General features: G+C 46.3%; 3 protein-coding genes across 3 annotated transcripts; all 3 read left to right on the forward strand.

Annotated features, from left to right (window-relative positions):
- Positions 1 to 1,821: 1,821 nt before the first annotated feature.
- On the forward strand, positions 1,822 to 4,868 carry AGABI2DRAFT_120013 (hypothetical protein; the record flags this gene model as incomplete). Its single annotated transcript, XM_006463125.1, has 2 exons — positions 1,822 to 1,951; positions 2,014 to 4,868. 2 exons carry the CDS (start codon positions 1,822 to 1,824, stop codon positions 4,866 to 4,868), a joined length of 2,985 nt encoding a protein of 994 aa, XP_006463188.1.
- Positions 4,869 to 5,361: 493 nt separating this feature from the next.
- On the forward strand, positions 5,362 to 6,652 carry AGABI2DRAFT_186851 (hypothetical protein; the record flags this gene model as incomplete). Its single annotated transcript, XM_006463126.1, has 5 exons — positions 5,362 to 5,392; positions 5,442 to 5,462; positions 5,515 to 5,699; positions 5,807 to 5,864; positions 5,964 to 6,652. The coding sequence occupies 5 exons, from the start codon at positions 5,362 to 5,364 to the stop codon at positions 6,566 to 6,568; spliced, it is 900 nt and encodes a 299-aa protein (XP_006463189.1). The 3' UTR covers positions 6,569 to 6,652.
- Positions 6,653 to 7,079: 427 nt separating this feature from the next.
- Positions 7,080 to 12,290, forward strand: AGABI2DRAFT_207850 (hypothetical protein; the record flags this gene model as incomplete). Its single annotated transcript, XM_006463127.1, has 6 exons — positions 7,080 to 7,245; positions 7,303 to 7,407; positions 7,457 to 7,629; positions 7,695 to 8,091; positions 10,169 to 11,199; positions 12,204 to 12,290. The coding sequence occupies 5 exons, from the start codon at positions 7,080 to 7,082 to the stop codon at positions 11,071 to 11,073; spliced, it is 1,746 nt and encodes a 581-aa protein (XP_006463190.1). The 3' UTR covers positions 11,074 to 11,199; positions 12,204 to 12,290.
- Between the last annotated feature and the right edge of the window lie 400 nt (positions 12,291 to 12,690).

Raw genomic sequence — 12,690 nt, forward strand, 5'->3', positions numbered from 1 at the left:
TGATATTTTTGTTGGTTATACGGTTGAACAAATATTGAATTCTTAAGTCAGTTGCGAGGGTAATATCATTAAAATTACTCAATGTGCTAACTTGATGAGCTATCTTAGGTCCTATTTCCAAACGAGGGAGGAGGAATCCAAGGCAGTCCGTAGATCAAGAGGTGAAATTTCAATCCAAATGAAGTTATATATCCTCATGATAATCATATGGTCTAATAGAAATATATGAAGAGATATTCAAACAGTATCGTATTGTGTCCCAACCAGAAGTATCCGGCCTTTGCTCTGAGCGAGGTCAGCCCAAGTCTTTTTGCCTTTTTCCTTGCAAATCGCTTATCTGAGTGTTCCCAACCAGACTGTTCGGGATGGCAGGCGTACCCGGTACAACGGTCGTGGAATTCATTGGGTGGTATGTGGGCACCGTAAACGTCGGGGACTGGAGGCACGTAGAAAGGATATGATTCCTCAACACATACAGAAAGCTGAAAATGAAATTCTTTACTGGGAACAATATTTTAATGGACCGACACTTGCACGGGAGAGAGAGGAGAGAGAAATCAAGCGGCAAGCATTATTGCAATCTGAAACTCTGGGCGAAACCCACCGAGCGTCCTCGACTGGTCATAAATCCGATAAAGGGCAGTAGGCGTTTCGATGCCATAAAGGATAGGGAAGCGGGAGGCTCTGTCGAAGAATAGAATGCCGAAACATCTCACTATAAGTTCTATAAAGTTTTCTCCTTTTCTTGTTCCCAATAAGAGTTTTGTATGGCGACAAAGTCTACGTTACTAATGATGTTTTTCTTACTGTGTACAGTATATAAGGTCTGCTCAGTTTTTGTCCCTCGGGGACTCTCAGTCGCGATCGTAACTTGATTCTATTTTTATCGCTGCGCTTATGTCTCGACAAGTTCCCGTGTCATTCCATTAGAGTGTAGATCATAGCGCTATCATGTTCCGAGTTCTATGACCTCGGTCGTCTTATCTTCTAGTACGGCTGATCACTAAATCATGTTTAAACCCATATACGCCAGCAGTCGACTTTTCCTTTCTCAAATTTGATTCTTTGTGCTGGCTTTACTCAATTGATCCATTGTCCAACGCCTTCGAGAGATTGTAAGCAGCCAAAATCAGAGTTACGTGCCTAGATCAGTATATCAGCTCATAATGAAGGGCGAAGTGATGTAATGGACTCTACGTGAACCCTTGAGCGGCATTACCAAACTAGAGGGCGGCGATAACTCACGGTAAAGTGCCTCTGACGATTTCCCCTACAAGTAATTTTAACTCCCCTCAATTCTAGGTGAGGAAGAACGTAACGGACCAGATAGACCTTGTAAGCAAAATAAATATTTAGGCTACGACTTGTGGATATGACACACAAGAACACACAAATATGTATCATGGACGTGTTCGACGACATAGAACACGAACGTGGGATCAGTCACCGTCATCGCCCAGCAACAGGAAACGAGAAGCACTTACAGTCAAGGTGGTGCTCAGAAGAAGAAATGGCGCGAAACAGGATAGCATTGCGCTCCCCGAACCAAGACCCTGAAACATTGATGAGCATTCCAATTCAAAGGAGGCCCGGAGTGTGAAGCGCAGGATACATATAGAGTATAAATAGCCAAATTGGATGACGCTGTCGAGTTCTGTGTAGCTGAGCAGTGCAAGCCCAGTCAGGCTACTGCTTACCTCAGCCACGTGCCGCCAGTTTTGTCGATGGGGCCTCTTTCTCTCCTCTGAGCCCATCCCCCGCCGTGTTCTGCCTTAAAAAGTCTGCCAGTACCTGAACCAGCTACAAAAAAAATCAGTATTCATGCCCGCCGCAGACTCGGCCTCTCAGCTCGACTCCGAGAAGGAGCGCGACCGCGATCGAGACGGAGACAGGCACGACAGATCCGAAAAGTCTACTTCAAAACAGAAAGCCGCCTCTGCTGCCACAAAATGTGGGTCATTGGTTAACAATCTTGCTTATGTTTTTTTTTTTTCTAATATAACCCATCTCCAGCTAAAGATCTCTCTCATGTTCCCTGCAAATTCTTCAAAGTCGGCGCATGCACCGCCGGCAGTTCCTGTCCCTTCTCCCACACCGCCGCAGAGCCAGGCGCACAAAAAGAGTCCTGCGCCTGGTTCGTAAAGGGCAACTGCAAGTTTGGCCATAAATGCGCTCTCGCACACATCCTCCCCGGCCAGAGTATCTCCATGGACCGCAAGAATAAAAAAGCTGCCCAGCAGGCTGCTGCCGCCGCTTCTGGTCCCGGAACATCGGAAAAGGCAGGAGGGAAAGAGGGGAAGAAGAAGCGCGATGGTCCAGGAGGCCAATCCAGCCACACTTCCGGACGGAATAATAGCCTGCTAGGCGGGGGCTCAACCGCTCCCACCCGACTTTTATCGTCCAACTCGACTAGTTCATCCTCTAATCGCCCCCTTGTGTCCCTCAAGGCGTCGATCTCGCCGTCTGCTCCGGCTCCCCCGCTCAAGGACACCGAATTTGCTTCCTTCGCCGCTCTTGATGAGATGGAAGGTGTCCAACTGGCTGCTCCGCCTGCTCATCGCAGATCGCTCGCTCAAGAAGCTGACGCCGACGCCGCAGATCCGGCTAGCGATAGCCAGAGCCCGCCTAAATCAACTTCACCACCCGCAGCTCTGCCACCCTCTGCCCCTCGCGTGACCGCCACCATGCCACCTTCCGATTTTGGTCCGATCGGTTCTCCTCCTTCGAGTGCCACGCGAGCTCAGCTATCGGGTGGCCTCAATGGTGGCGCCTCGACCCCTGGTACTTCTCCTCGCGGATCTTCTCATGCGAATGGTGCCAATTTGGGTACTTCCCCTCAGGGTGCATTCTTATCGGGTTCTCCCTTCTCAGCTCCTGGTTCACAGAGTGTATTCTTGAGCAGTTCTTATGCCGGTCAAGGCGTCGCTGCCAGTTTAGGATCCGGGCTGGCGATGAAAGGTGGACGGAGAGGTTGGGCTGATTCGGACGTATCGGCCAGTCCGGCAAAAGGCGGACTCTCAATGCTCGCTTCTTCCGTTCAACGCTCGTCGCTTCTCAATGGGAATCCTCGGGGAGAATATGCTATTGATTTGGAATATGAGGATTATGGACCTCGTAAGAAGCGAGGTGGTACTGTTGACGATGGTGATATGGAGGATTTCATACCCGGATCACTTACGGATTTATTAACTCCCGAAGAACGGAACAGGAGAATGTCAAGGAGTGGTGGAATGAATAATCCCGCTTTACCGACAAACAACAACAACTTGAATCCTGGAGAGCTTGCGGCTGGGGGAAATCGGTTCGGTCATCGATACTCCAGTTCTGTCCCAGCACCTTCATTGCTCGGCGATATCAAATCTATATGGTCGGACACACCCGTTGGACCTTTACCCAGCTCACCTTCACATCGAGGGACGCCTTCGACTTCCTATGTGACTCGATTTGAAGGTCTTAATGTGAATGGGGGTCAACAAGGGACACATGATGATATGGGTTTGAGTATCAGTATTGGAAGTACTGGTGCTGCGTCATCACTTGGGATGATGGCGCCTAGCAATGCTTCGGCTGCGTTCCTTCCTGGTTTGCATCAGAATTATCTCAAGTCGAAACAACAAGCGCAGTTGGGTATGGGCGGTGGTGGGGGTGGTGGATTGTCGAGAGGTTTGAGAGGGTCGAGTGGTCCGTTAGGGAATGCGAATTTGTCTTCGACGGCAGCGAATTATATGTCTGGACAACAACAACAACAACAGCAACAACAGGGTACCAACAATCATGGATTCACGTCTTCGACTAATAATACTTCTTCTTCGACACCGATGTCGCAGTTACCTAGTTATCGGGGGGCGCCGTCGCCTTTTGATTTGACGCAACCTATGCATCAGGCACATCATCTTCATCATCCTCATCATTTGCATACCCAGCAACAACAGCAAGCACCGAGACCTATTCCGACTTCGGATAATGGGAAACGACTCGGAGGGTTAGGTTTGGGGTATGGTGGGGCCGGAGCTGGAGCTGGGGGACTTGGTGTTGGTATCGGCGGAGGAGGAGCAGGAGGCATTGGTGGTGGTGGTGGGAGTATTGGTGGTGGTGGGAATGGAGGAGGTTTGGGAGGTGGAAATGGGCTTAATGCTACCAATGCTGGAGGACTGGAAGGAGATATCTTATCTGGACAGTTTTTGTCTCCGAATACGAGAGCTTTGCAAGCTCATGCGCCTGGACAGAGTTTACCGCAAGGGCTTGCTGCTGGGTATTCGAGGATTCATGCGTTACCGCCGCTTACGTCGTCGCCGAATGTGGGGAGTGGGAATGGGATGGGGGGTGGAGGGTTTGTGGTTGAGAATAGTGGGAATAATGGTTTGGGTTTGGCGAATGCAAATGCGAATGTGGGAGGAGGGGTTGGGATGGCTGGGATGATGGGTATGAATGCGGGTGCAGGTGCGGGAGAGGAGTGGGGAGTGTCGTCGTTGCCGCCGCAGACTTTACCGCTTACGACGAATAGGGAGGAGGATACGACACCTTCGCCTAGTGAGGCTGGGAAGAATGGGAATAATAATAATGGTGCGATGATGACGGGTCATCAAGGAGGTTATATGAATGCCATGAATAGTGGTGCGGGATTGACGTATTCTGCTGCGGCGAAAGGAGGAGGAAGTCTTCATCCCGGTGGTGGTACTACAATTACTGGTACTGCGAATACGACTAGTACGACAAGTCCGACTCCGCCTGGGTTGTTGAAGGGGAGGTATATGTCGCCGTCGAGTGGGATTATACCTGGTGGTGGTGTTGGAGGACATGGGAGTGGGGGAAGTCCGTTGAGACCGAGAGATGTGGATGATGATGAGTTGTTTGCGATGGATAAGTGATATTTTTTTTCGATTTTGTGTCCCCATCCCTCGCCCCAAAAAAACTTTTTTTTTTCCTTTCTTTTTTCCTTTTATTTTGTGAATTAGTTTAGAAGAGCGTTTTGGGGTTTTGAGTATATTATTTTATTTTTTTGGTGAGGAGGTGAGCGATGAATACTATGAATACGATGAATACGATGAGTGAATGGACGTTTTTTTTCTTTTTCTTTTCTTTTTTTTTGGTGAGGTTTTTCTTTACCCGGTTACCCGCATTGCGATGAAAAACTCTTTTCTTCTTTTCTTTTGATATTTAGTATTAGTAGTTTCGGTGTACACTTGATATGTGCATATATTAGCGTTATGTATATATTATATATATGCGGTATTTTTTCCTGGGGGTGATATGAGATATGAGTTTGATAGGCGTTTTTGATTTGCATGTGATTAGATAGTGACCAGTGTGAGTAAGTTAAGTTTGCCAGCTCTGGAAGCTCTCTCACTCATATCCCCTGAAATGCCTCATTGTCTCGTTCGAGGGTCGATCAGTATGTCTCTCAATACAGAATCGCTACGCGTTCTAATCTCAAGAATTAGACGTTGATGAGTACTATTATGGTTCGTCCGCTTGTCATTTTCACAACTCAATTCGCTCTCAAGCTAGACGTAGTATCGCATATATCTCGACCGGGAGAAACGATATCATCTCATGGATTTCAACAACGTATGGGAGGAAAAGGGTTCAATCAGGCTGTAGCACTCGCTTTGGCTACTGGAGGAGGAGATCAAGGAAAAGTGAGTTTTTATGGGACTGTTGGGGATGATGATGCTGGGAAAGGGTTGAGAGAGAGGTTGGTGAGTGAATGGGGTTTGAAGAATGATTTTTTGTTTTTGGATAATGTATGTTTTTTCGTTTTGTTTTGTTTTTGTTTTTGTTTTTGAGATTTTTGTTTTGGTTGTAGGAGAGAGCGACGGGGAGAGCGATTATTCAAGTTGCTGATGATGGAGAGAATAGTATTGGTATGTATATAACCTTTACTATATGCATTCGTTCAGTCGTCCTCACTCAATTAAATGTAGTGTTATTTCCTGGAGCAAATCACAGTGAACTCATCGAAGTACAAGATAAATCATGGCCTTCAGAAACTACACACGTTCTATTACAAAACGAAATAAACCTCAAATCGACATTGAGGGCTATCGAATCTGCAGAAAAACTTGTGACGATATTTAATCCCTCTCCGATGCTTCATAAAGACGAAATCGTTGGTTTCCCGTGGAATAAGATTGATTGGCTTATTGTCAATCAATTGGAGGCTAGGTTATTATTGGCGTCGTTGGATCCTTCGCAAGATGTCCAGGAGGAGGAGGATGTTCGGAATATTTTGCAAAACTTGGTTAATCAACCGGCACTCAGCAAAACACGTATTGTCTGCACACTTGGTGCTGGAGGTGTTTACGCTATCGGCAATGGAATATCTCTGGCGTTCGCACCAGCTGCGCGTTTAGAGGGTCCAGTTGTCGATACCACCGGAGCTGGAGATACGTTTGCGGGATATTTTATGGGAGAGCTCATGTCGTTTGAGGGGCGGGAGATACGGGAACTTGATGTTGTACGGTTATTGAGAGTGGCTACGCGGGCGGCGGCGATGTGTGTTGAACGAGCAGGGACGGTGGATAGTATGCCGAAACGGGAGGAGGTTGAACGGAGATTCGGAGTATAAGCTAGGACATAGTTGATTCTGATACTCGCAGCTGCCTTCTTGTCATGTAGTACTGAGTGACAATGATGATTTGCATAGCAGAAAGGATGGAGGGAAAGAGAAATGAAAGGATTCGATGAGGTTCAAAATGCACAGCAAGTTGTTGTAGGCGGCCATTTCACCCGGCGCTTCTTAAAAAGTGGTTATGACAGATTCCCAACCGTCTTCTAGTTCTTCCCACCCTACAAGGTCTCCGACGGCTCTCCAACCAGGGAGCACATATGGGTAACACTGACAATGATAGTCGCACCGAATGGCATACATAATTCTCAAGTTTCATGATATTAGATAGGGAGGGTTTTCCGGCGAGTGAACTTTGCGATGCCCCACGGCTCCTTCTTCACCGTCCCCTTCCCTCGCCGAATTCTTTCATGATGTGATGCATGGTTAGTGGGTCCAGTATCGAACCTGAGCCTGGACATGTGATTACTATATAAAATTCCAGACAGAACATGATCCATTGTTCATTCTCATGTTCGTTACTTCTCGTCGCTACGTCATCCATGTGTTGACCTTTCGAGGAACGCTTTCACCTGTTGTACGTCATTTCAAACGTACCATTACTACACAGCCCAAAGAGGGCAGGAACCCACTCTTTGCTTATACCGACGGACGTTTCCTACGCAATGAAGAGATAGGTACAGTGTTCTTAATGCTACCTAGTACAAATGATTGAGCCTTTCGGACTTGTGTAGAACTCGGTCTCAGGTACTCTCCTTTCAACGTGACCGCATTGGAGCAAGTTGCTTCGCGCTGTTTGTCCGCCAAACGTTGCACGGAATTCACCAAAATCGGCGAGGGTATGTAGATTTTTCACTCAGTTCGGATGATGATGGAGTTGTACATAAGGTGCATTCAACAAGGTTTTCCTTCTCCGCTTTGACAACAACAAAGAGGCTCTAGTCCGTATCCCATGTCCAATCATCGGTAATGTCGAGCGAACCATACAAAGTGAGGTCGCCACAATGGAATATATCCGCGAGCAATGGGGTATTTTCGATGATTTGCCAAAGTTGCCCAAGGTTAGTACTCACACTGTGTTCCTCCAACTCTGGTAGCCGACTCAATGGATTTGGGCATCTCACAGGTCCTCGCATGGAATGCATCATACTCCAATCCCGTAGAGAGTCCATACATCATACTGGAGTATACGCCCGGTGTTACTCTGGGGTCGAGATGGAAGAAAATGAAGGGCAAACCTGTTCTTGCGGTAATGGATAGCATCTTTGCTATGGAACAAGCACTATTATATCAACCCTTCAGTCAGTATGGATCGATATATTTCACAGAAGACGTCTCTCCAGAGTTACAAGACCGACCTCTCTATCCTCCTGGTCGAAATATCGTTTATCCTCCGGACCTCACTCCACAGGCAGAGCCCCCAAGTAGTGGTTATCTCTCTCGCAAGTATAAAATAGGACCGACGGCTGACCGTCAGTGGTACCGTGGTGCCTATGCGGATATCGAGTGTGATAGAGGACCTTGTAAGCGTTTGTTAGACCCAATAACAGACATCTCAACGTGTTTGTGTAGGGCCAGACGTGGCATCATATTTGAAGAGTGCTGCGACCTTCCAGTTGAAGGCGCTTGATTCCGGCATTGGTTTCGGCCCCCCTCAACCAAGATCAAAGAAATCGGATATCCCGCAGCTGCGTCGTCTTCTGGAACTCTGTATCCAACTCGCACTTTTCGTTGTGCCCCATGGCAAACTATCTGAACCTGTGCTTGCTCACCCAGACCTCAGTCTCGGGAATCTTATTGTGTCTCCTGACGGACCACCCTCCGTCCAAGGTATCATTGACTGGCAATTTTCCACCATTGAACCGTATTTTCAGCAGTGTTCAATTCCAAGATACATACTTTTCTCCGAGAAGATAGGTGGTGTCCAGGTCGGCCTGTTTCCAACTCTACCAGACAATTATGATCAGATGTCCCCAGAAGAGAAGGAGTTCATGGATGTTGAGCTCAGGTTGGCTACACGTCAGAACGTATACCGAATGAAGTGTGTGGAGTATAGAGAGAGAGAGAAAGCTCTAAAAATGGCTTACTATTGCCCCATCGACCAACTTGCCTTTTATTGCACTCGATGCATTGCAGAAGGGCCCATCCCGCTGCGTACTGCGCTGATTACAATCCAACAGAACTGGCAAGAGCTAGGAAAATATTGTCGTATCGCACCCGAAGTATCTTGTCCTCTTGATTTTACGGAAGAAGAAATAGCGGCGCATGAAATAGAGGCACAAAATTGGGAGAAGTATACGCAATACTCGGAGATGCTTTTCAACTATCTTCGTGCCGATGAGAGTGGGATAGTGAATGACAGCGATTTTGAAAGGGCTGTGTCTATAATGGACGATTGTCGTAAAGAATGGGCTGAATTCGGGGTGAAAGGTCCTTTTCCGATCGTAGAGGGGGGATATTCGTACCATCTTGTCTAGATGCATGTAGCCACTGAGTCCGAACTTGAACATGTGACTATGTTGAATCCGACTGAATGTGCATTTTTGTTTTCATGCTCGCTTCTTCTCGCCGCTACGTCATCCATTTACTGACCTTTCGAGGAACACTTACACCTGTTTTACATCCTTCCAAACGTAACTTTTCTGCTTTTCCCAAAGAGGGCAGGCACCCACTCTTTGCTTACACCGATGGACGCTTCCTACAGAATGAAGAAAAAGGTATACTGTTCTGTTCTTAGTTCTATCTGGGCTTATTCGGCGTTACACAGAGTTAAGTCTAAGATGCACACCTTTCAACGTGACTGCTTTGGAGCAGGTCGCGTCTCGCTGCCTGTCCGCCCAACGTTGTACCGAATTTACGAAAATTGGCGAGGGTATTTGAACTTTTCAATCACTCAAGATTATATGGCTTAATTCGACGTCAGGTGCATTCAACAAGGTTTTTCTTCTCCGGTTTGACAACAGCAAAGAAGCTCTAGTCCGTATTCCATGCCCGATCGTCGGTAATGTCGAACGAACCACTAAAAGTGAGGTCGCCACAATGGAATATATCCGTGAGCAGTGGGGTAGTTTCGACACTTTGCCCAAGTTACCCAAGGTTAGGCCACTGCTTTTGCCTCTGGTAGCCGATTCGGTTGATTTTGGTATCTTACAGGTTCTTGCATGGAACGCATCATACTCCAACCCAGTAGAGAGTCCTTACATCATACTGGAGTATATTCCCGGTGTTACTCTTGGGTCAAGATGGAGGAAGATTAAGGGCAAGACTGTTCGTGCGGCAATCGATAGCGTCTTTGCCATGGAACAAGCGCTACTATGTCGGCCCTTCAGTCAGTATGGTTCAATATATTTCACAGAAGACGTCTCCCCAGAGCTACGAGATAGACCTCTCTATCCTCCTGGTCAAGCACTCATTTACCCTTCGGATCCTTCCCCCCAGGTAAAACCTCCGAGCAGTGAATACTTTTCCCAAAAGTATAAAATAGGACCAACAGCAAATTTTCAATGGTACCGTGGAGCCTATGCGGATATCGAGTGTGATAGGGGACCTTGTAAGCATTTGTTAGATGGAATAACAAAGATCTCACCACGTTTTTTACAGGGCCGGATGTAGGATCATATTTGACAAGTGCTGCAACCTTTCAATTAAAGGCTCTCGATGCGGGCATTGGTTTCGGTCCCCCTCAGCCAAGATCGAAGAAATCGGACATCCCACAGCTACGCCGTCTTCTTGAACTCTGCATCCGACTTGCGCCTTTCATTGTGCCCGATGGCAAACTATCAGAACCTGTGTTATCTCACCCAGACCTTAGTCTCGGAAATCTTATCGTATCTCCTGAAGGGCCACCATCCATCCAAGGTATCATTGACTGGCAATTTTCCACTGTCGAGCCGTATTTCCAACAATGCTCGTTGCCGACATACGTGGCCTTCTCCGAGAAACCAGATGGTGTCAAGCTGGGCCTGATTCCAACTCTACCGGACAACTATGATGAGATGTCTCCGGAAGGGAAGGAGTATATGGATCTTGAGCTCAGGTTGGCCTTTCGTCACTCCGTATACCAAACCAGTTGCGAAATGCATAAAGAAAGAGGAGAGGCCATGGCAATGACCCATTATGCTCCAATCGACCACCTTGGCTTCTCATGTACTCGATGCATTGCGGAAGGGCCTATCCCGTTGCGTACTGCGCTAATCAGGATTCAACAAAACTGGCAAGAATTCGGTAAATACTGTCGGATCGCGGCTGAAGTACCATGTCCTCTTGACTTGACCGAAGAAGAAATAGCGGCGCATGAGATTGAGGCACAAAATTGGGATAAGTATACGCAATACTCAGAGATGCTTTTTAACTATCTTCGTGCTGATGAGATGGGCACAGTGGATGACGAAGATTATGAACGGGCAATGTCTCTGATGGATGATTGTCGTAAAGAGTGGACTGACTATGGAGTGAAAGGCCCTTTTCCGATTGTAGAGGGAGGGTATTCGTATCATCTAGTGTAGATAGATGATTGAACAGATAGACAAGCTCGTGACAGAACCCGATGGTTAGCTGGCGGTAGCAATTAGATGTTGTGTGCGATAGCACGAAACACACTTTCACTTTAATTTGTGTGCCAGTCATGTGGGTCCACTGTGAGACCATATGGGCTATATTTAATTGATATAAGCGTGGTAAATGATAAACTACGCACCGGAACGATGTTTTTCTGGCAAGGCCTAATTTGACTTTTTCTCGAGTACTATTATATTCTTAGTAGTTTACTACTACATGTAATATAGCAGATATTTACGCACCCTTGGTAGTTAGTATTTTATTTCAAAGGTGAATTTAAAATATTGACACCATCGAGAATTGAACCCATGACTTCGGGTCAGGGACTTCAATCAATAAATTGCTTAACCCTTGAGCCACGTAACTAGATTAATAGTTATTTCTCTTAGTGCGCCATATACCCCATGACTGATGTCATCGTGGACTTTGGATCTCAGATCACGTGACCGTACCCCGCGGGCTGAACAAAATACAAAACCTTTGATCACGTCATTGGACTTAAAGCCAAGTAAGTAGTGAATAAGTGAAAAATCAATATTGAGTTATAAGTTCAAATATACTTGAGTGTGAGCATATATCAACCCTAAGTCAAATTTCAGTAGCCATGAGTAAAACGTGAGACGTCTTCTGTAGTTTAAATAATTAGTTGTTGTGTAACTTGGAAGGGTTCAATATGTCGAGTCTAAGTAATAGAAAAGAAGAGTTAATAAATACATTATCAGGTTAGAATAAATTATTTTGGATAGTATTTTGCCGACATTTTAGCCTATATCAATGTTGATATTATGCATATAATAATGATCTGATCAACCCTCATTTCACATATATTTTGTCTGGGCAACTACATACAAAATGGTATAGATAACTATGAAAAAGGTCATATACTTGATTTTGAGGGGTGGCTAGATCGGGGTTAAGATATGTAATAGTCTATGCAATCGGATGATATATATTTATCATTTCGCACATCAAATACTACAACCCGAGTCATATCTTCTCACGAATTGATTTGTAATCTGTCGACCTTTTTGGTCGATTTTCGAGTAATAATTTACGTACCCTTAGGGTTCACAGAGGTCCCGTTAAGTAAAGACGTCAGCTAGCCCTTGTATAAGATTTTTAGTGCAGACATCGGAGGTACCATTGCGCCGGTAAGAACCTAAGGAAATAACGGTCTCGTCCGGACTCTCGAAACTGTGTCAGATTACTGTTAGCCGGATTGATAAGTGACGTACTTTTGTGGGCGCATCTGTGGATCATTGACTTGAAAGTGAAGTGAGGTAGGTGAAATGTTAGGTTCGTGTTACTTTGTGATTACAACACAAGATGCTGATTTCCAAGAAGTTGTTTCCCTGGTGTGTCCGAATCAATCTCAACATGAACGTTCGGAAAACAGGACATTTTATACAAAATCCTTGGCATTCACGTAAATTGTTGGCCTAAAATTCCAGCGCAGTGGAACAGTTGAGGAAAGGTTCGAAAAGCGGTCCGTGCCGGTCCGATTTCGATGCGCCTGTCCGTGCCGGATTAGCTGGCGATTTGGTCATTGGATCAGAAATGGCGCA

This window comes from Agaricus bisporus (assembly GCF_000300575.1).
Source record: "Agaricus bisporus var. bisporus H97 unplaced genomic scaffold AGABI2scaffold_8, whole genome shotgun sequence".
Lineage (NCBI taxonomy): Eukaryota > Fungi > Basidiomycota > Agaricomycetes > Agaricales > Agaricaceae > Agaricus > Agaricus bisporus.